This window comes from Bos indicus, chromosome 15 (genome assembly GCF_029378745.1).
Source record: "Bos indicus isolate NIAB-ARS_2022 breed Sahiwal x Tharparkar chromosome 15, NIAB-ARS_B.indTharparkar_mat_pri_1.0, whole genome shotgun sequence".
NCBI classification, from domain to species: Eukaryota; Metazoa; Chordata; class Mammalia; order Artiodactyla; family Bovidae; genus Bos; species Bos indicus.
In genome coordinates, this window is record NC_091774.1 from 17,194,568 (window position 1) to 17,219,645 (window position 25,078).

General features: G+C 37.0%; 1 protein-coding gene across 2 annotated transcripts in view; it reads left to right on the forward strand.

Moving 5' to 3' along the window:
- GUCY1A2 (guanylate cyclase 1 soluble subunit alpha 2) overlaps positions 1 to 25,078 on the forward strand; it is a 546,451-nt gene that overhangs the window by 460,425 nt on the left and 60,948 nt on the right. The window contains exon 8 of one of the 2 annotated variants that reach the window (XM_070803359.1): positions 14,853 to 14,955. In XM_070803359.1, coding sequence (XP_070659460.1) covers positions 14,853 to 14,955 — 103 coding nt within the window. Of the gene's footprint in view, positions 1 to 14,852; positions 16,179 to 25,078 lie in introns of those variants that run through there. The other variant, XM_019975851.2, reaches the window with a different exon arrangement.

Consider the following 25,078-nt stretch of genomic DNA (forward strand, 5'->3'; position numbering starts at 1 on the left):
TTTGGTCTATATCATAAGGCTGTAGATTGAATGCAGAAATATTGCTATATTAGGACACATTCTTTACTCTGTATGAAGGGTGTTTCTCTTTTCCCATGACAGTAATGCTACAAAGTTAATTACCAAGTTTAGGGGGCAGAGTTTAAAGACATGAGTTGGTTTCATGTCAATAGCTCTAATTTGGCAGATATCTATTAATTTCACACAAAAGAGGAATTTGAATGAAGTACAAAAACTAGCTATTTTATTGGCCATAAATATCTTTACAAATAATACCAAGTTTACTAAATTCTTCATATTATCTAGATCACTATGCAGTGAAAATTAGTTACTAAAATAATTGAGCATAATTCCCTCTAAAGTAAGAGGGAAATCGAAGGCACATCTTTCTTTTCTTCACTAAAAATGGCACCATGGTAGGTGACTGGGTGGTAAATGTTTATTTTGCAATTGATAACGAATAAATAACATTATTTATTTAGAATTTTTTAGATGTTCACATTTAAGCTAAAAAGTGTAAGCTAAATTTTTAAATATTTCTTGACTATGAAACCAATTAAGTGAAATTTGATTTAAATATCTAAAGTAGAACATAGATAAATACAGTATGTTAAGGTATTGAGCGATGGTATACTATTTAAGTAAATATTAAGGTTAGCATGTTTATGAGTTCCCTGACATATTTTCTAAGCATATTTGTGGGGAAATTACAGGATGGTGCTAGTCATGCTCTCACCCCATGCTCTCATGCCCTCTTGTCCATGTGCTGTAAACAATGACTTTGCATGGTTGTGTAACAGCTGAAATCACTTCTAACACTGCTCATGCATGTCATGTACTCACTTGGTCATGAAAGCCCTGGCTGTTGCTGCATCGGGACTTCATTGGAGCGGCATCATGGTTATGTTATATGAGGTTATGTTGTGGCTGCTGCTATGGCTGCTGGGTCAGCCAGGAGAGAGGCTGTGTTATGGCTGCCAAGCCAGCCATGAAAGAATAAACATGTCTGCAGTTTCTACAGCTCCTCAAGTCTTCTTCCAGCTTCTTAGCTCAAGCCTTGCCAGCCCTGCATTCAGTGAACAGTGCACACAGTGAGAAACAACAAGACAATCTGCGTCACAAACACAATCAGTGATACAAGACTATTGTGTGTACTTTTCTGGAAAAATGTTTTTTTCTAATACATTAGATGCAAAGTGACCCGTAGTTTGGAAGATTCCTTAATTGTTTCTGACTGATTAAATAAGTGATTGGGTAAACAAAAAAATATCAATATCAGGAAACTCAAGTTCACCTTAATTTTCTGCTTCTAATTAGTTTATGACCCTAGGTAAGACATGTGAATAATCTTGTCTTCTGTTTCCTCATGAGTTAGAAAAAAATCAGCAGGTCTATATTATTTCCAAAAATTGTACACTAAATCATGGAAAATAAAAAGGATATTAGTGGAAGAATAGTAAAATCTAAATAATGCCTTCAGTTCAGTTAATATTAATAGCATACTATAATTGATTTCTTAGTTATGACAAATAAATACCAGAGTTATGTGAAATGTTAACACTAGGAAAACAGAGTAAATAGTATAGGGGAACTCATTGTACTATCCTTTCAATACTTCTCTAAATCTAAAATTATTCCAATATAAACTACATCTAGCAAGGCTGAGAATTTATTTTATTTTCAACTTTGATATATGCTATTAGAGACCCATTGCATACATTTGAGTCTGCAAGAAACATGATGAAAGAAAAACTTATTTAGAGGTAATGTTTCACATGGAGGGAATAGGGAAAACTAGAGGAAATATAACTATTAAAAGACAATATTACAGTTCCAGACTTGAGCTAAGACTGAGGTTGTGGGAATAGAAGGAAATTTCTAACATATGATTATCTTTAAAGAAATTTAACTAACAAAGCTAACTAGGCAAAATCACATAGCTATTATATGTATTGTAATGTCATTTTTACTAAATTTTAAAAATAATAATGCTTTGTGAACTTATTTTTTTCTTTCAAAATTCAAGATTTGGCAGGTAATCAAATGTTTCTAAGTCAATTTCTGTTTATCACTTTTTCTCATTTATGCACATTGCTCTTTAAAGGAATTTGCAAAATTTTATATTGTATTATTAATATATTGGATTGTTATATTAAGTATATAAGTATGTTTCAATTCCTCACAAAACAAAGGAGTTTAATTTCAAACAAAGACCATAATTTTTATTATGAGAATACATTTTAAAGGTAAGAAAATAGATTATATTGGGAGAAGTCACCTTTAAACTTTGTTTTTCTTCAGTCACTAAGTCATATCTGACACATTTGACTCCATGGACTCCAGCATGCAAGGGTTCCCTGTTCTTCACTATATCTTGGACTTGGCTCAAATGCATTTCCATTGAGTCAGTGATGCTGTCTAACCATCTCATCCTCCATTGTCTCTTTTTTCCTTTTGCCTTCAATCTTTCCCAGCATTATGGTCTTTTCCAGTGAGTCAGCTGTTCACATCAGGTGGCCAAAGTATCAGAGCTTCAGTTTCAACATCAGTCCTTCCAACATTCAGGGTTGATTTCATTTAGGATTGATTGGTTTGAGCTCCTTGCTGTTCAAGAAAATCTCAAGAATCTTCTCCAGCACTACAATTCAAAAGCATCAATTATTTGGCACTCAGTCTTCTTTATGTGCCAACTCTCAAATCTGTACATAATTATTGGAGAGACTGTAGCTTCAACTATAGAAGCCTTTGTCAGGAAAAGGATGTCTTCTCCTTTAAACATGATTTCTATGTTTGTCGTAGCTTTCTTTCCAAAGAGCAAGTATCTTTTAATGTCTTGGCTGCAGTCACCATCTACAGTGATTCTGGAGCCCCCCCCAAAATAAAATCTGTAACTCCTTCTACTTTTCCCCATTCTATTTGTTATGAAGTGATGAAACCAAATGCCATGATCTTAGTTTTTTTAATGTGAGTTTCAAACTAGCTTTTTCACTCTCCTCTTTCACCCTCAGCAAGAAGCTCTTTAGCCTCCTTTAGCTCCTAAAGGAGCTCTTTAGCTCTTTACTCTCCTTTAGCAGAGTGGTATCATCTGCATATCTGAGAGTGTTGATATTTCTCCTGGCAATCTTGATTCAGCTTGTGATTCATCCAGCCTAGCACTTCACATGATGTATACTGCATATAAGTTAGATAAGCAGAGTGACAATGTACAACTTTGTCATACTCCTTTCCCAATTTTGAAACAGTACATTGTTCCATGCCTGGTTCCAACTATTGCTTCTTGACCTGCATACAGGTTTCTCTGGAGATAGGTAAGATGGTTTGGTATTCCCATCTCTTAAGAATTTTCCACAATTTGTTGTCATCCACATAGTCAAAGACTTTAAATTAGTCAATTAGGCAGAAGTAGATGTTTTTCTGTTACTTCCTTGATTTTTCTATGATCCAATGAATGTTGGCAATTTGATCTCTGTCTCTTCTGCCTTTTCTAAACCCAGATTGTACATTCTTAGTTCACATATGTTGAAGTCTAGCTTAAAGGATTTTGAGCATAACCTTATAAGCATGTGAAGTGAGTGCAATTATATGATAGTTTGAGTATTCTTTGGCATAGCCCTTCTTTGAGACTGGAATGAAAACTGACCTCTTCCAATCAACCTTCCTGACTTCAGACTATACTACAAAGCTACAGTTATTAAGATAGTATGATACTGGCACAGAAACATAAATATAGACCAATAGAACAAGACAGAAAATCCAGAGATAAATCCATGCAGCCATGGACACATTATCTTTTACAAAGGAGGCAAAAACATACAATAGAGAAAAGACAGTCTCTTCAACAAGTGGTGCTGGGAAAACTGGTGAGCTAAGTGCAAAAGAATGAAATTAGAACATGTCCTAATGCCCCATACACAGAAATAAATACAAAATGGATTAAAGACCTAAATGTAAGACAAAAACTATAAAACCTAGGCAGAAACTCTCTGACATAAATCACAGCAAGAGAATCTATGACCCAACTCCTAGAGGAATGGAAATAGAAACAAAAGGACCTAATAAAAAGGTTTTTCACACAAAGGTAACTATGAGAAAGGTGAAATCAATCCTCAGAATGGGAGAAGATAATAGCAAATGAAACAACAAACATAGAATTAACTCCAAAGTATACAAGTAGTTCATGCAACTCAATACAAGAAAAATAACACAATCAAAAAAGTGTGCAGAAGACCTGAACAGATATTTCTCCAAAGACATGAAGATTGCTAGTAAACAAGTGAAAAGATTCTCAATATCACTCTCTATTAGAGAAATTCAAATCAAAACTACAATGAGGTATCACCTCACACCAGTCAGAATGACCATCATTTAAAATATACAAACAATAAATGCTGGAGAGAGTGTGATGAAAAGGGAACCCTCTTACACTGTTGGTAGAATGAAAATTGATGCAGCCACTATGAAGAACAGTATGCATATTCCTTTAAAAACTAGGAATAAAACTCCATATGACCCAGCAATTGCACTACTGGGCATAGAGCCTGAGGAAACCATAGTTGAAAAAAACACACATACCCCAGTGTTCATTGGAACACTATTTACAATAGCTAGGACATGGAAGCAACCTAGATGTGCATCAGGAGATGAATGTATGAGGCAGTTTTGATACACAGACACGATGGACTATTCAGTTCAGTTCAGTTCAGTTCAGTCGCTCAGTCGTATCCGACTCTTTGTGACCCCATGAATTGCAGCACGCCAGGCCTCCCTGTCCATCACCAACTCCTGGAATTCACTCAGACTCATGTCCATCAAGTCAGTGATGCCATCCAGCCATCTCATCCTCTGTTATCCCCTTCTCCTCCTGCCCCCAACCCCTCCCAGCATCAGAGTCTTTTCCAATGAGTCAACTCTTTGCATGAGGTGGCCAAAGTACTGGAGTTTGAGGTTTAGCATCAGTTCTTCCAATGAACACCCAGGACTGATCTCCTTTAGAATGGACTGGTTGGATCTGCTTGCAGTCCAAGGGACCCTTAAGAGTCTTCTCCAACACCACAGTTCTAAAGCATCAATACTTCAGCGCTCAGCTTTCTTCACAGTCCAACTTTCACATCCATACATGACCACTGGAAAAACCATAGCCTTGACTAGACAGACATTTGTTGGCAAAGTAATGTCTCTGCTTTTCAATATGCTATCTAGGTTGGTCATAACTTTCCTTCCAAGGAGTAAGCGTCTTTTAATTTCATGGCTGCAATCACCATCTGCAGTGATTTTGGAGCCCCCCAAAATAAAGTCTGCCACTGTTTCCACTGTTTCCCCATCTATTTCCCATGAAATGATGGGACCAGATGCCATGATCTTAGTTTTCTGAGTGTTGAGCTTTAAGCCAACTTTTTCACTCTCCACTTTCACTTTCATCAAGAGGCTTTTTAGTTCCTCTTCACTTCATCCATAGGGTTGTGTCATCTACATATCTGAGGTTATTGATATTTCTCTTGGCAATCTTGATTCCAGCCTGTGCTTCTTCCGGCCCAGCCTTTCTCATGATGTACTCTGCATATGAGTTAAATAAGCAGGGTGACAACATACAGCCTTGACGTACTCCTTTTCCTATTTGGAACCAGTCTGTTGTCAACTATAAAGAGGAATGCATTTGAGTCGGTTCTAATGAGGTGAATGAATCTAGAGCCTATAATACAGAGCAAAATAAGTCAGAAAGAGAAAGACAAATGTCATATATTAATGCATACACATGGAATCTAGAATGATAGTACTGATGATCCTACGTGCAGGGCAGCAAATGTGACACAGAAATAAAGAACAGACTTTTGGACACAATGGAGGAAGAAGAGGTTGGGATGATATGAGAGAATAGCATTGAAACATACAAATTACCAAATGTAAAACAGGTGGCAAGTGGGAGTTTGCTGCCTGACACAGGGAACCCAAAGCTGGTGCTCTGTCACTCCTATAGAGGTGGGTGGGAGAGGCAGATAGGAGGGGGATACAAGAGGGAGGGAACATATGTATACCTGTGGCTGATTCATGATGATGTGTGACAAAAGCCGTCACAATATTATAAAGCAATTATCCTACTTTACAATGGAAAAAGAAATTAAAAGTAGAACTATCATATGACCCACAAATTCCACTCTTGGATGTTTATCCAAAGAAAACAAAAACACTAATAAGAAAAGATATACACCTCTATGTTCCTTGCAACTTTATAACAAAGACAAAAATATGAAAGCAAACTAAGTGTCAATTGATAGATGAATAGATAAAGAAGATATGGTATATGCATATAATGGAATATTACCCATTTATAAAAAATAATGAAATCCTGTCATTTGGGACAACATGGATGGCTCTAGAAGGTATCATGCTATGTGAAATAAGTCAGACAGGAAAAGGAAAATACTGCATAATTTCACTTTTGTGTGGAATCTAAAAAACAAAACAAGTGGCCAAACATAACAAAAACAGCATTATGGATACTGTGAACAAACAGATGGTTACTAGAGAGGAAGATGTTGGGGGCAGGAGAAATAGTTGAAGAAGATTAAGAGAAACAAAGTTCTCATTATAGAATAAATGAGTTATGATTATCAAATGTACAGTGTGGGCAATATTTCAGTAATTATGTAATATCTTTATATGATGACATATGGTAACTAAGCTTATCATGATGATTATTTTGAAATGTATAGAATATCAAATCACTACTGTGTGTAGCAGAAAACAAAATAGTATATTGTAGATCTACTATACTTCAAAACTAAACAAACATAGCAAAAGAGATCAGATTTGTGGTTACCAGAAGGGGTTGGAGGGAGCAGAAATGGGATGAATGTAGTCAAAATGGACAAACTAAGTTATAAGATAAATAAGTACTGAAGATGTAAGATACAACACGAAAAATGTAATTAACAGGACTGTGTTCTTGCCTGGAGAATCCCAGGGACGGAGGAGCCTGGTGGGCTGCCGTCTCAGGGGTCGCACAGAGTTGGACACGACTGAAGCGACTTAGCAGCAGCAGCAGCAGCATGTTATATTTGAAAGTTGTTAAGAGTAAACCCTCAGTTCTCATCAAAGGGATTTTTTTTTCTCTAATTTTGTATGTTTATGATATGTTCACTGGGCTTCCCTGGTGGCTCATGATAAAGAATCCGCCTACAATGCAGGAGCTGCAGGTTTGATCCCTGGGTCCAGAAGATCCCCTGGAGGAGGACATGGCAATCTACTCCAGTATTCTTGCCTACTCCAGTATTCTTGCCTGGAGAATCCCATGGATAGAAAAGCCTGGTGGGATACAGTCCATAGGTTTAAAAAGAGTCAGACACAACTGAAGCAACTGAGCATGTATACATAAGATGCTCACTAAACTTATTGTGGTAGCTACTTTATGGTGTAAGTAATTACAGCAGATCACCTTAAACTTATGCAGTGCTATATGTCAATTATACTGCAATAACACTATTTAAGAAAAAATATTTTAGTCTTCAGTTCAGTTCAGCTCAGTCGCTCAGTCGTGTATGACTCTTCGCAGCCCCATGAATCGCAGTACGCCAGGCTTCCCTGTCCATCACCAACTCCTGGAGTTCACTCAAACTCATATCCATTGAGTCAGTGATGCCATCCAGCCATCTCATCCTCTGTCGTCCCCTACTCCTCCTGCCCCCAATCCTTTCCAGCATCAGAGTCTTTTCCAATGGCCTGTTCACATGAGGAGGCCAAAGTATTGGAGTTTCAGCTCAGCATCAGTCCTTCCAAAAAACACCCAGGACTGATCTCTTTAAAATGGACTGGTTGGATCTGTTTGCAGTCCAAGGGACTCCAAGAGTCTTCTCCAACACCACAGTTCTAAAGAATCAATTCTTTGCGCTCAGCTTTTATCACAGTCCATCTCTGACATCCATACATGACCACTAGAAAAACCATAGCTTTGACTAGACGGAACTTTGTTGGCAAAGTAATGTCTCTGCTTTTCAGTATGCTATCTCAGTTCAGTTCAGTTCATTCGCTCAGTCGTGTCAGACTCTTTGCGACTCCATGGACTGTAGCATACCAGGCTCCTCTGTCCATGGGATTTTCCAGGCAATAGGCCTGGAGTGGATTGCCATTTCCTTCTCCAGGGGATCTTCCCAACCCAGGGATTGAACCCTGGTCTTCCGCATTGTAGACAGAGGCTTTACCATCTGAGCCACCAGGGAGTCCTAACTTTCCTTCCAAGGAGTAAGTGTCTTTAAATTTCATGGCTGCAATCACCATCTGCAGTGATTGTGGAGCCCAAAAAAATAAAGTCTGACACTGTTTCCACTGTTTCCCCATCTATTTCCAATGAAGTGATGAGACTAGATCTCAGTCCCATGGGGCCATGATCTTAGTTTTCTGAGTATTGAGCTTTAAGCCAACTTTTTCACTCTCCACTTTCACTTTCATCAAGAACCTTTTTAGTTCCTCTCCACTTTCTGCCATAAGGGTGGTGTCATCTGCATATCTGAGGTGATTGATATTTCTCCCGGCAATCTTGATTCCAGCTTGTGCTTCTTCCAGCCCAGCATTTCTCATGATGTACTCTGCATATAAGTTAAATTAGCAGGGGCACAATATACAGCCTTGACGTACTCCTTTTCCTATTTGGAACCAGTCTGTTGTTCCATGCCCAGTTCTAACTGTTGCTTCCAAGAGGCAGGTCAGGTGGTCTGGTATTCCCATCTCTTTCAGAATTTTCCACAGTTTATTGTGATCCACAGTCAAAGGCTTTGGCATAGTCAATAAAGCAGAAATAGATGCTTTTCTGGAACTCTCTTGCTTTTTCGATGATCCAGCAGATGTTGGCAAGTTGATCTCTGGTGCCTCTGCCTTTTCTAAAACCAGCTTGAACATCTGGAACTTCACGGTTCACATATTGCTGAAGCCTGGCTTGGAGAATTTGAGCATTACTTTACTAGCGTATAAGATGAGTGCAATTGTGCAGTAGTTTGAGCACTCTTTGGCATTGCCTTTCTTTGGGATCAGAATGAAAACTGACCTTTTCCAGTCCTGTGGCCACTGCTGAGTTTTCCAAATTTGCTGGCATATTGAGTGCAGCACTTTCACAGCATCATCTTTCAGGATTTGGAATAGCTCAACTGGAACTCCATCACCTCCACTAGCTTTGTTCATAGTGATGCTTTCTAAGGCCCACTTGACTTCACATTCCAGGATGTCTGGCTCTAGGTGAGTGATCACACCATCATGATTATCTTGGTCATGAAGATCTTTTTTGTACAGTTCTACTGTGTATTCTTGCCACCTCTTCTTAAAATCTTCTGCTTCTGTTAGGTCCATACCATTTCTCCTTATCAAGCCCACTTTGCATGAAATGTTCCCTTGGTATCTCTAATTTTCTTGAAGAACTATAGTCTTTCCCATTCTGTTGTTTTCCTTTATTTCTTTGCACTGATCACTGAGGAAGGCTTTCTTATCTCTCCTTGCTATTCTTTGGAACTCTGCATTCAGATGCTTATATCTTTCCTTTTCTCCTTTGCTTTTCACTTCACTTCTTTTCACAGCTACTTGTAAGGCCTCTCCAGACAGGCATTTTCTTTTTTTGCATTTCTTTTCCATGGGGATGGTCTTGATCCCTGTCTCCTGTACAATGTCATGAACCTCATTCCATAGTTCATCAGGCATTCTATCAGATCTAGTCCCTTAAATCTATTTCTCACTTCCACTGTATAATCATAAGGTATTTGATTTAGGTCAGCCTGAATGGTCTAGTGGTTTTCCCTACTTTCTTCAATTTAAGTCTGAATTTGGCAATAAGGAGTTCATGTTCTGAGCCACAGTCAGCTCCTGGTCTTGTTTTTGTTGACTGTATAGAGCTTCTCCATCTTTGGCTGCAAAGAATATAATCAATCTGATTTCAGTGTTGACCATCTGGTGATGTCCATGTGTAGAGTCTTCTCTTGTGTTGTTGGAAGAGGGTGCTTGATATGACCAGTATCTTCTCTTGGCAAAACTCTTTTGGCTTTGCCCTGCTTCATTCCGTATTCCAAGGCCAAATTTGCCTGTTACCGCAGATGTTTCTTGACTTCCTACTTTTGCATTCCAGTCCCTTATAATGAAAAGGACATCTTTTTCGGGTGTTAGTTCTAAAAGGTCTTGTAGGTCTTCATAGAACCATTCAACTTCAGCTTCTTCAGTGTTATTGGTTGGGGCATAGACTTGGATTACTGTGATATTGAATGGTTTGCCTTGGAAACAAACAGGGATCATTCTTTCATTGTTGAGATTGTATCCAAGTATTGCATTTCAGACTCTTTTGTTGACCATGATGGCTATCCATTTCTTCTGAGGTATTCCTGCCCACAGTAGTAGAAATAATGGTCATCTGAGTTAAATTCACCCATTCCAGTCCATTTGAGTTCGCTGATTCCTAGAATGTCGACGTTCACTCTTGCCATCTCCTGTTTGACCACTTCCAATTTACCTAGATTCCTGGACCTAACATTCCAGGTTCCTATGCAATATTGCTCTTTACAACATCAGACCTTGCTTCTATCACCAGTCACACCCACAACTGTGTATTGTTTTTGCTTTGGCTCCATCCCTTCATTCTTTCTGGAGTTATTTCTCCACTGATCTCCAGTAGCATATTGGGCACCTACTGACCTGGGGAGTTCCTCTTTCAGTATCCTGTCATTTTGCCTTTTCATACTGTTCATGGGGTTCTCAAGGCAAGAATACTGAAGTGGTTTGCCATTCCCTTCTCCAGTGGACCACATTCTGTCAGCCCTCTCCACCATGACCCGCCCACCTTGGGTGGCGCTACACGGCATGGCTTAGTTTCATTGAGTTAGACAAGGCTGTGGTCCGTGTGATCAGATTGAATATTTTTCTGTGATCATGGTTTGTGTGTCTGCCCTCTGATGCCTCTCGCAACACCTACTGTCTTACTTGGATTTCTCTTACCTTGGACATGGGGCATCTCTTCACAACTTCTCCAGCAAAGTGCAGCCCCTGGTCCTTACCTTGGACTAGGGGTATCTCCTCACAGCTGCCCTTCCTGACCTTGAACATGGAGTAGCTCCACTTGGCCCTCCTGCGCCCACAGGACTAAACTTTATTAGGAATTAACAGGTCTGGATTCTACTTCCAGTGCCAACAGTGCCTTACCCCTGGGGATATATTTGGAGAAGACCATAATTCAAAAGATACCAGCACCACAGTGTACACTGCAGCATGGTTTATAATAGCCTAGACATGGAAGCAACCTAAATGTCCATTGACAGATGAGTGGATTAAAATAATCTGGTAAATATATGAAATACAATGTTACTGAGCCATATAAAAGAATGAAATACTGCTAATTGTTGCAACATAGATGAGCCTAGAGATTATCACAAAATGAAGTCGGCAGAGAAAGACAAAATATCATATGATACCACTTCTCAGTTCAGTTCAGTTGCTCAGTCGTGTCCGACTCTTTGCAACCCCATGGATTGCAGCACACCAGGGCCCCTGTCTATCACCAACTCCCAGAGTTCACTCAGACTCACGTCCATCGAGTCAGTGATGCCATCCAGCCATCTTATTCTCTGTCGTCCCCTTCTCCTCCTGCCCCCAATCCCTCCCAGCATCAGAGTCTTTTCCAATGAGTCAACTCTTCGCATGAGGTGGCCAAAGTACTGGAGTTTCAGCTTCAGCATCATTCCTTCCAAAGAAATCCCAGGGCTGATCTCCTTCAGAATGGACTGGTTGGATCTCCTTGCAGTCCAGGGGACTCTCAAGAGTCTTCTCCAACACCACAGTTCAAAAGCATCAATTCTTCAGCACTCAGCTTTCTTCACAGTCTAACTCTCACATCCATACATGACCACTGGGAAAACCATAGCCTTGACTAGACAGACCTTTGTTGGCAAAGTAATGCCTCTGCTTTTCAATATGCTATCTAGGTGATACCACTTCTATGTAGACTCAAAAGATACAAATGAATTTATCTGCAAAACAGAAACAGAATCAGAGACTTCAAAAACAATCTTATGGTTACCAAAGGATAGTGATGAGGCAGACTGGTACATTAGGAGTTTAACATATATACACTACGTATATAAAATAGGTAATCAACAAGGACCTACTTATAGCACAGAGAATTTTACTCAATAGTCTATTGTAACCTATGTGGGAAAAGAATCTGAAAAAGAACCACTTTGTTATACACCTAAATTTAATGTATCATTGTAAATCACCTATACCCTATATGTGTATTTTTATGTGAAATAAAAATTAAAGTAAATAAATAAATTGAACAAATAAGAATAAAATATTTAAAAAAATACTTTTTCAAGACAAAATACTTCACCTGTCATTCATAAAAGTGAATATAGATTGCTCACTTTTTAAGAATTCTTAATACTGCCAACTATTGTTTTCAAATAATATTTTTATCCATTAAAAACATTTGAGAAGACATGGTTTTTCCCTCTTTAGTATAAAGATTATTATTGTTGTGTAATAATCTTACATTTTTCAAACATTGCTTCTTCTCCTCACACTAACTGCTTTTTTGACTTTGCCTTCTCCCTGTCACAATGATTCCTTTCTTCTCAATCTATCTCTTATCCTGCATAACTTCAATCTCCTGTTAACATTTACGTGTCTTAGGAAAATGAGTTGTTTTTAGGGAAAGGGTGATAGGTTTAGCTCTATTGTGCCTCCAAATAAAGTCTAAAGTTTTAGCTTCAGACTTTAAAGTTTGTCTTAACCTACTGCTTCAGCTTTAACTCTCATTCTTACCTCTTCTAAAATAAAATCCGATGATTGGAACATGTTGATCCTGATCATAATTTTCTTGTATCTAAATCTTTGATTATGTTGTTTCCCACGTTCATTTGTTGAAATTCTGCCTCTCTTTAAATACCATTTCATTCATGAGAGTTTAGTAGCCCTCCCACTGTAAACCCTCTCTGAACTTCAACACCTTTGTGGATTAACCTTTTTTATGGCATCTAGCCTTTTGGTCATTTTAAATTAATTAATTGGTGTGTGTGTGTGTGTGTGTGTTAGTTGCTCATTCGTGTCTGACTCTTTGTGACCCCAGGGACCATAACCCACCAGCCTCCTCTGTCCATGGAATTCTCCAGGTAGGATTACTGGAGTGGGTTGCCATTCCCTTTTCCAGGGGCTCTTGCCAACCCAGGGATTGAAGGGGAGTCTCCTGCACTGCAGGTAGGTTCTTTACCACCCAAGCTACAAGGGAAGCCCGTGTGTGTGTGTGTGTGTGTGTGTGTGTGTGTGTGTATAATATATATATATAGGCTGTGTTGAATCTTAGTTGAGGCACTTAGGATCTTTGTGGCATGCAGGATCTTCCATTGTAGCACACAGGCTCTTCATTGCAGCACATGGGCTTCTCTCTCATTGTGGTATGAGCGTCAGAGTGATTCAGTATTTGCAGTGAGCAGCCTCTCTAGTTGAGGCAGGCAGGCTCAGAAGTTGTGGCATGCAGGTTTAGTTTCCCCACAGCATGCCGAATCTTAGTTTCCCAAGTAGGGATCAAACCTGTGTCTTCTGCATTGGAAGCTAGATCCTTAACCACTGAACCACCAGGGAAGTCCCTAGTCTATTGTGTTATATTACTTTTATATTACTGTGACTTTTCTTTGCTTATTCAGTTTTTACTTTCTGTTTCTTTTTTCTCTGTGTCTTTGTCTGTTGGCAAAACTTGAAGCTTCTTAGGTTGTTGTATTCTGCCTATCATTATATTCACAACAGTATCTAGGATACTTTTCTAGGGCAATAATTGTAACCCATAAGAGTTGTTGAATTAAATTGAATTGCTGGGGACTTCCCTGGTGGTCCAGTGGTTATGAATCTGCCTACAATGCAGGGGATGTGGATTTGATCCCTAGTTGAGGAACTAAGATCCCACATGCCCTGGAGCAAATAAGCCTGTGAGCTGCAACTACTGGGTCCATTTCCTTTGGAGTCCGAATGTCCCAACTAGAGAGTCTGCATACCACAAGGAAATATCCTGCAGGACGCAGTGTGTGCTGCAACCAAGACCCACTAAATGCAGTCAAATAAATAAATAATTTTAAAAATTGAAATGCTAGGACACTTTTCTATGTATGGCTATTAAACTGAACCTTTCCTAGAATTGGTCAAGAATAAATCTCCAATATTAGTATACTAGAAAATTGTCTTTATGACTGGAAGAGTCAATCTATTTGACAAATAAATGCTGGTAAGTTTACAAAATATGTATTGCTAGAAAATAGTAACCAGATATCACAGACACATTGAGTTATGACTGTTCTACAAAGCTAAAAACTTGATTTATATGAATGACACATAGGATTTAAAGCTTATTCAGAGTCTATAAAACATTGAAGGAATGTTCCAGACTTTAGGCAGATTTTTAAAACAGAAAGGGTAAATCTTGCATGTTTGAATAAAAACATGTATTATGCAGTTTCTTTAGCCTTTTAAACAAAAAATCAAATCAACTTTGAACAAATATTGTCAAGTAGTACCAGGAACAACTTTGCTTTTTTAATTCATTATTATCAGGCTTCCCAGGTGGCTCAACAATCTGCCTGCCAATGCAGGAGACACAGGTTCAATCCCTGGGTTGGGAAGACACCCTGGAGGAGGAAATGGCAACCGACTCCAGTATTCTTGCCTGGAAAATCCCATAAACAGAAGACCCTGGGGGACTACAGTCCACACACTAACGAAGAGTTAGACACTATTAAGCACACATGCATGCAGTCTTTTATAGGCTTCCTGATTCTCTAAAGTTTGTGTCCATTTTTTCTCATCTCTCCTGCCCATATGATTCACATTATGTATTTTCTTCTTAGATTATTAAAACGAGAAGAAAGTTTCACATTCATTCCTCGGTCCCGTGAAGAGCTTCCAGACAACTTTCCAAAAGAAATCCCTGGTATCTGCTATTTCCTGGAGGTAAGAACTGGTCCTAAGCAGCCAAAGCCTTCTCTTTCTTCATCGAAAATAAAAAAGGTTTCCTACAACATTGGCACTATGTTCCTCCGGGAGACAAGCCTCTGAGACCTGCTGCAGATCAAAGACTCCTCCAAAAAGCACAAGCCCAGAACATGGGTCATGACAGGAGAATGAAGAGAGAGATTTCTCTTTCACTGCTTTGTTGAGAACAAACAGTGGAATTTCTGTTATGTCAGGCAATAATCCTGGAAAAAGATGGGTTATGACTGTCAATAAAAAACCTGGAGAGCAAGGGGGCAATGAGCAAGGGGGCAATGTATTCGTTCTTATGAGTGATTTAGGTCATATATATATTATATATGTATAATACATATATATGTATTTTAATTAATTACAAATGTGGGGCCCATTCAAAACTAATCAACAGTCCATGTTTTCTTGTTTGTCACACATATAGGTATCTTTATATATTTGTATTGCTTTTGAAAGCCAGTTTTGATTATATATTCCTACATTTAGTGAGTTGGTATGAGAGGAATATTTTCTAATTTTGTTTTTCTGAGCAGACATTTCATACATATATCTTGGCAGTGTGGTAAACTTCCCAGCAGGAAAAACTGTAACTGCAAAATATTTTAGGGATATTACCTATTTTTATACATACCTCTATATAATTTCATGCAGCACTAGATTTTTCAGAATATGCTACTGTATAGTTGATACATTATATAATTCTAACTTATAAGTTAAATATAGTTTCACTTAGACTTAAACATAACCTAGCATTTCAGATGCCAAGAAAGCATTGTATATCTACTTAGTAATTATATCTTTTAGATTTCATTAATGTAGCACAGAATCCAAAGGAAATGGAATTTCCTAATAGCAAACGTATGTATCTGTAACCAAGATTAAAGATCTTTTTGCTATTTTCTAAGAAATATCAGTGAAAATAAAATGCTTTGCTACACTGGACCCTTTCAACTTAGCACTTCTAAATATACATAGTTTTCACAATATACTAAATTATAATAAACAGCATCCTACTAAATGACATGTAACTCTCCCCTTGCCCTGTCACCTTCTTCAATGTATGCTTCCAAAAGGCTAACTGCCACACTTGGGGATAAATTACTAAACACTGGCATTAGTGAGAAAGAAGTGTAGGTTATTTTGCCAAGGATGTTGTTTATTCTTGCATAATAAAAACAAGGGAAAACGTGCTTTATGAATTTGAGATTTTTTACTGTTCTTCCATAGTTTATTTGATGTGACTTTTAAGTTCAGTGAATCACCTTCATTAACACTGAAGTATGCCTAACCTTCATACTTAGTAATCACAGTAGTTACAAATAGGCTTCCACTGCATGTTCTGATTAACCATGCATGCAAATATTATTCCAGACTCACCCTGAAATTAGGAGCACAGTGTGTCCACAATTTTCCTAATTTGGTTCAGATATAAAAACTAAGTTTTTCTTCAGTCTAATTAGTTAGAAAGTGTTGTTTCCTTGAAACCTTGTGGTGGCCAATTTCTTACTCCAGTAAGTATATTCATTGGTAGCTTATGTCTACTAAATAAAACACATTTTTCTGTTTAGGGTTTTGACTGCATTATGATTTGCTTATCACATAACTCAGTTAAGGAATATATTAACTAGTGTCCAATGTAGTCTGTGAGGATTAATTAGTGTTTTCAAGCTCCCTAAGTATACAGCTAGGAAATACTTTTAGATATGCAAAATATTTGTTATAATGGTTATCATTTTTATAATTATTGAACTCTGTCTCTCCTTGGAGCACAAGAGGACACTAGTGTAACACTTTTCATGTGGAGATAGGACCTAGATCCTGAACTCTCTGAATCCTTGCCTGTCCCTCCATTCCTTGGATCTAAGTCTCTGTTTTTAACCACATCTGAGCAAGAAGGCCAGGGTGTTTATAGGAGGCTGTGGAGGCAGAGGACAAGGTGCTCTCATATGAATAATTACTCACAAAATAATTTCTTTAGTGGCATAGAAGATTAACTCACTTCTTCCATAGGGAATAGAGGGCAAGCTTACAGTCAGTGTAGAAAGAATAGGCTCTGGGACCACTTTAATCCTCCTGCTGAGACTAGGAAATGCCTTAGCTATGCCAGTGGTCTTCTTATAGCGCAGGAGCATGCAGAAAGAACCAAACTCACTGAAGTCATTTATGCTTATTCTGCACAGTCACTTAAAGCATATTGTGAAATAGTAAATTGTAAGTATTTTAATCATAACCAATGTGTTTTGTGACCATAAGGCTGAAAGGGACTTCCAAGAATCATCCGATCTATTTCTCTGCTTTTTGTAAAGATTTGTCTAAGCAACTATTCTAAACATATGGTTATTTTCTCTATACTTAAAACTATCTGTGGGAAGCATATTTTAAAAGCATCCTTGACAATCTACTTCATTATCTAGTAGTTGCTGATAGGGCTTGGGATAAGAATTGTATATATTCAATTTGTGAGAAGAATAAGCTCTTTCTTAGTTTATATGATTTTACTTAGAGAAAAGTAGCTATTTACGTTGTCACAAATGTCACAATGAAGAATATGCCAGAGATCTATTCAATATCACAAACAGGATGTAAACTACATTTTTCATACAATATATATCTTTGAAGATATAGTCTGAGGCAATATTCTGATCTATCACCATTTTTCCAACCTAGTACAGCTGACTTATTGTAGCTACACTCTTCCTATGTATATTTGCAAAATATGGTATAAAATGGCAATTCATTCTAGCTGCAATCATAGAATTTAGAGGCTGTGAAAAAGCATTATATTTTTATGTGTCCTATAGAGTACAATACATGTATCCTCCATTAGCAATTGTGATTGTAATAACGGGTGGCATTTGGTTTTTCATTTGACAAATATCTCTACAGTATTTGCATGGACAAACTATTACATCCATCATGTGTTTTCGCGTGGCAGATTGGAAGGAATTTAAATGAATGTCCCTTTAGAAATCAAGTGATATTAAATTGGGGAAATGGCTTTACCCACTCTAAAGGGGATACTTTAAGGGAAAAAATGGCACCTATAGTCCTCTGTTTCAGTATTCTTTCAAGCAACTGGTTTGAAGAAGTTACTTTATGACTAGCCATCAGTACCAAACCTTCATGTTGGCATCAATACGATTTTAATGGAATGTCATTGTTTACAAATAAATGAGTTATATAACAAAGCCAGGAAACCCCCCATAAGTACCCAAAACCTACTGTACAGTATGTGCTTTGTGAACCTTAATAAATAAGTAACAGCCATAATAAAAAGAATAATGCTCAATGCCTAAAGAACACATATAGTTGGGACTCTTGACTGTGTAGTGTTGAGTAGAGATGGGAAGGAAGAAACAACTTCTAGATAACAGTTTAGTCCAACTGTCTAAAATCAGCCTTGATACTCATCTCTTCTCTTAAAAATTTAAAATATTTTTATTTCCCTTTTAATGTCTGATTATGTGTGAAATCCAGTGAGCTGTGTATGACCAATGGTGACTCTGAGACAGGCACTGATGGCCTAAGACTTGAGAGTGGGTTTATGGGGGATCCAGTGCTTCAAGTATGTATTCTCAGTATCTCACACTTTTCTTATCTAGTAACAATAGTAGCAGGAGCATAGCATTTTAGTGTCAAAGTGCAAAGTTGTGTGTCTCTCCAGGAGCAAAATAGAACAACTTAAACAAAATCTCATTCACAAGTCTTAATTTGGCAAATTCCTCCAAAGAGTTATAGCAATAAAGCAAAATTAAATTGATGGATAGAGAACACAAAATCACAGAGAATTTGGAAAACTGCCAGGATGTCTTTTTCTACAGAATCATACTGATATTAGTTGAAATGGTATATTTGATATCATATGGTATAAAGAGGGAGCTCAAGATTATGAATGTCATTAAATATATTTATTGAAGATTCCTTGTCTTCCTAACTCAAGGCAAGTTTGTGGATTATTAGAGAAGACAGTAAAACTTCTATTTGTAGGTTTTTGTCTGTATGCATTTTCAGCACAACTTAACCCATGCCCAGATCCTCTCTTACTCCATGCTGTCATTGGAAACCATCTTACCAAGTCAAGTTTGGTTCCATCAAACCCCATTTTCTCTGTACCTCTGAACCTAACATGGCCATAGAAACAGTTGCAGATGCCTATTTTAGACAGATTGGAAGATACACAAAACTCCAGGCCCAAGTAACAAAGCACATATCAAGTGAACTAACCATTCTTAGTTGAGCTGGAGCATTGCTTATACCTGTAGCTTCTTTCTCTGCTCTCTTCAAAATACAATCTGGCTCTAAGCACTTTGTGCAATTTCAATAAATGTTCCTTCAGAATGAATTACACGTGGCTCTGAATAGGCTCTGGGTGGCACCAGATGTCTTTCAGCCAACAATACCTAGAAATTCAAGTCTAAGACCTAAGCCCTATACTATAGCCTGGGTATTTCTCTTAGATTATACCCTGATGCTGGGAAAGATTGAGGACAAGAAGAGAAGGGGCAACAGAGGATGAGATGGCTGGATGCATCACTAACTCAATGGATATGAGTTTGAGCAAACTCAGGGAGATAATGAAGGACAGGGAAGCCTGGCATGCCACAGTTCATGGGGGTAACAGAGTCGGACACAACTTGGTGCCTGGAAAACTATAGCAGATCTTCAGCTACAAAAATTATGTCATTTCAGAGGCTTCTATGAGCATATCTTATTAGATGTAACCTGAAAAACACAATGCACGAGAGGCTTAATTGTTAAAGTGTAACATACTACATTCTACATGATGATTCTTTAAGGGTTGCTCTTAATATGAATACACTTAATTTACAACCAGCTGACTTACCATGTACATAAACTGTGTTTACATGATTGAACGAATTTTACTGTAAATGGATAAACTGACTGCAGCTGTGGACTCAGTTTCATGCTCCTCCTGGTCTTGAATGAAGAACAGACACTGATGTTATATACAGACTAACATAAATTTTGTCAGAGCATTTTGAGACCGTGTGCAAAATTCCTTATACTTGATTCAAAAAGTTGAAGCCTGAGTATTATGTTACCTTTCTGTTTACTTCCTTCTTTTGTTCCTTCTTCCTTTCATAAAAGTCATTGCTCCTTCTTTTCTTTCTTCTTCCTTTCATAAAAGGTCATTGATACATTTCTAAACAGGAAGAATCACAGCTAATCTTATGTTATAGAATAGTTTTAGTTTTATAAAGTAATAAACAATGTGCATTTGTGTGCACTGAATGTAGATATTACATGAGTAAAAGGAATGACATGTTGGAAGGACTTGGGATATAGAGAAGTCAAGTCTGTGTCTTTATTTCTGTTGTGCTGTGACACGCAGACCACAGCTTCAGCCACGTGCCTCATTGGCAGTTCCATCCTTACTAAGAAATGATCCTGTTCAATGTTTCAACTCATCGCTTGGCAGTGTCTGACTGCCTTAGGAAGCTTTTAGTAGTGGTAGTAGTTTAGTCACTAAGTCATGTCCGACTCTTGTGACCCCATAGACTGTAGTCTGCCAGGCTCCTCTGTCCTTGGGAGTCTCCAGGCAAGAATACTGGAGTGGGTTGCCATTTCCTTCTCCAGGGGATCTTCCCCACCCAGGAATCGAACCCAGGTCTCCTGCATTACGGGCAGATTCTGTACCAACTGAGCTATGAAGGAAGACCTGAGGAAATTTTAGGGACACAAATTACTGGGCTTTACCTTTAAGATTTGGATTCAGTAGGTTTCAGGTTGAAGGCCTAGGAATCTGTATTTAGAAAATCACTCTAGGTTATGCTAATATACAGCCAGATTTGGGGATCATTGAAGAATATTCAAATAATCCCAACTACTAGGAATAAATACAAGCTGACTGAGATAGAAATATATTATTTTATTTGTAGTTATTTTGAAAAGCAAATGCTCCAGGTTTCATAGCATTATTTCTTTCACAAGTTTTAATTTTTCAGCTTTGGTTTCAAATTTATAGTCCACTTTTTGAGCATAAGTCTTCAAATTTATTATAGACTTAAGTCAATACTGATAAGCATGAGGGATTAATATTGCTCACTATTAGGCATTATAGACACAGTAAGATTTTCTTAGAAACTGCCAGAGCTGTGCAGAGAACATCACAATATTTGCTGACCCTTACCACCAAGATATGAACTATGAATGTTTGGACAGAGAAGTAAATGTCAAAGTAACAGCCTTACTTCTGAATGCTTTGGTTTTTATGTTCTAAAACATCACCAACATGATGCTTAGTCTCACTCTGTACTTTTCACATTGAATCATACATTCATCTAAAAATTATTTCCTAGCAATATTTTATAACGACCTTTAAGCAATAATCTAAGCCATGATGATGATGATGTATGAAACTTGCACTCCTATGCAAGTTCAGGGAAAGAGAGACATGTCTTACATAAGCAATAATATAAGTAGTGTGGACTTTTAAATGATATTCACCATTCTACTACAGCAAAATGAGCAGCAAGGGATAGATTAAAAATTATCTGAGCAGGTAACATGCTTAATCTCTCTCATAAATTCTTCATTTTCACACATGCTATGAAGTAATTGATATGTTCTGATCAGATTGTTTCTGATATGTAATTATTGATATCTATCATAATATGATTTCTATTCCTCTGAAAGCATTGTGAATGTTTTGTGCCCAGATTTTCAGATCTCTGTAGTATATAATAAATAGACGTATTTAAGTATAGATAAATGAGCAAAAATATAGAATGGGTTGGATGAACTAATTGAGAGTGTAGGCTTGGCAAAAATATAGATACACCTTGGGATAAGGTAATTAATTCAACTATTGGTTTTATTAGGTCTGATAAGATGAAAGATTAAAGAGTCATTTTCACTGTTTTCTGTGACACTGAATGTTTAGTAACTACAATAATATTTTGGCTTTCAGAATGTGATTGGTTGAAATTCACTTGAAGTATAATTTTAAAATGTCTGAAAATTATTGTGTAATTATATTTTAAATAGCCTGTACTTTTCATTTGACAATTACACTAAATCTCACAGGCTTCATAATGATTAATTCATATTTCTATTTTCTTAAAATATAATTTTAATCAGATACAGCATGGTTAATAATAATCAGTCCTTTAGTAGTTAAATTGTTCCTCCCTCATTTAGAATCATGTATCAAGATTACAATTAAAGTAACAGGTAAATTTATGATACACTGAGGTACTTCTAATCATCTGATTATTATTTGGCAAAATCATATAAGGTCAGAATCCATTCCTAAGCCTCTAAATAAGAATGTTGTTTAGTCATTAAGTCATGTCTGACTCGTTGTGACCCCATGGACTGTAGCCTGCCAGGCTCCTCTGTCCATTAATTACAGCTTCTATTATTGTCTAGATGGATAAACTCCCTTATAATCTTGAATCTGAACACAATTGGAATCGTGAGTGAACTTGCTAGTATTTTACCTTTCAACTACCAACATCAAAGCTTAAATTAACATCCTTCTACACACAGTTTATAAAATTCCCCTATAAAAATTGAACAGGGTGTGTTGAGTCACTGGGAAAGTTGTTTATTTTCTCCTACTGAGAAAGCATTTGATGATCATCTTCTAATATATCATTGGAAGCTTATACCTTAATACGCTTTTGATAATAAATAATAAAAATATTTGAGTCCACTAAAAAATTACAGTGAATTTAATTTCCTCAGTTATGTAGTTGCTGATCAGACCACTCTTAATGTTAGACTTAAGTACTATTGCTAATTATTTGAAAGCAGAAGAGACAAGAAAAACTAAATGGTGAGCTTAAGTAACAGCTTTTTTCTAATTCTTTTGATATATATTTTTTAAATAAAGGAATTGGTTTATATTTCATCTTCCTCTGTGGCCTTTTGGCTAGTTGGAGATAAAGAAGGGATTCTACTAAATGAATTTTTACTGTGGGCTATTAAGTGTAATTAACAAGTAGAACAGTAATGTATTAATTGGGATAAAATCAGAATTCTGCAAAATTGTTTCCTCACACTCCTTACTTTTTTTGAAGACAGTTCTTCCCATTTTGCTGCCTGGCATCAGACTCAGTACACAGGGACAGATGGAGGGGTGGGATGAGCAGGAGCTTAGGTGAGATTGGTTAGAGATTGAACTTTTTTCTTTGTGAAGGTATACATACTCCTAAAGGGAGGCAGTTTTCATAATAGACACATGTGGTTTAGTGAAAGCCAAATGATTTGCTCATTTTTATTTTAAAAAGAAAATAGAAAAAAATCCTTCATGAACTAATTTCAGTTTTCTTAGGAGGTAGTGACAACCTCTTAGCAGGGGCACACATCTGTGAAACTGGAATTAGAAGCTCACAAAGCTATATATAGAGACTCTGAAGGTGGTACATAGAGCTAGTTTTGGTTACGATGATTAAGATCAATGCAAGTGTCAGAATATCTGGACTTGAGGAGCAAAGAAGAAAAAATACCAGATCAGATCAGATCAGATGTATATCACAGAAAGCCTGTGAAAATTAGCACAAAAGACTATTTGTGTTCAAGTAATACTAAAGCAAAATATTTTTTTTCCTTTTATAACAAGCCTGGTTGAGCTAACATTCAGAGAGAAGAATACAATTTGATTTTGTACTTCATTTTTTGTTGTTGTTGTTCTGACATTATAGAAGTTATATCATTCTCTAGTTGGAAAATCTAATCACAAAGGTAAGGAAATATTTATTCTGTGTAGTTACATCTATATAATGGCTTGGGGGATCTATACTATATTCTATATTCTTCTTCACATTGCTTTCAAATTGGGCTTTAGCTGCAAGCAAAACAGGTGATCAACTTTAGAGGAGATAAAAGATTTTATGACACCAGGCCTCTCCATCTTATTCTGGGATGCTCCAGAGTCCTGGAGCTGGGGAGACAATTACCTCACAACATTTGATGATGTTCTGAAGGAGAGATGAAGGTGTACTCCCAGTCTTTTAAAATTAAATGGGTTAGATAGTCTCTAAACATCATTTCAAGATGTTTCACTTTACATGAAGCTAGTTAATTCAAGCAGAGTTTGTTTAGAACTGAAATTTTAAAAGGAAGAAACAAACCTGAGCAATTTTTAATCAGAATTATTAGACTGTTTTTTAAATTTATTTTTAAGTGGAGAAAAATTGCTTTACAATATTGTGTTGGTTTCTGCTGAACAACAACACAAATCAGCCATAAGTTTACATATATTGTCTCCTTCTTGAACCTCCCTCCCTCCCACCAAGGCCCCATCCCACCCCTATAGGTTGTCACAGAGCACCAGGTTGAGCTTCCTGTGTTAAAAAAAATAATTTAGGACAAAAAATTGCTGTCTTGAAAGCCAGGTTACTTATAGCAAAATTTCAGAATGCTAAAGGTTTTTGAAAGTTTTCTAAAGGTATGAAGTGCTTCAGCACTGAGAAAGAAAAAGATAACAAAGAATTACAAATCACATTTCAATTTTTTTCTCTACATTTTCCATTTGTTGCAAGAAAGAAAGATGTAGAAGATGTCATAAATGAGTCAAAGTTATTAATTTTGTCAATGAGCTATGGTTTGTAAATTTGGCAACATTCTTTTACTTAAAATAATAAGCTGTTTTTAATAATATGAGGGTTAAGGGTAACAGTCAAGTATACTATATTCCCATTCATCTATATATGGATCTAGAGCAAAGTAGCTCAACTTCTCAGAATAAATCTAAATGAAAAATAATTTATGTTCAAAATTTTGAACAATAAATATGTTATTCTATATGTTTTATGACTAACAAGAAGGTATGCATTTCTATACTTAATTAAATCTCAATTCCTAGAACAATTCTATTTTTATTGACTCCCAAGAAGCTTTCCTTTATGGTCAATATCACTATCGCTGAAGGCTGGCAGGCGAGTATGAGATGATATATAATACCTGAGACTAGGATGATCTGCACCAATTATTTCTATAAAATAATTTAAAATCTGCCCCCCCCCAAATTTTTAAGCTTTTTTTTTAGTTCAAATCTCCGTAGTTAAAGAAAACTCCATGTTGGAGTGGCCAGATGTTATCAACATGAAACCTCCCTCTCCAA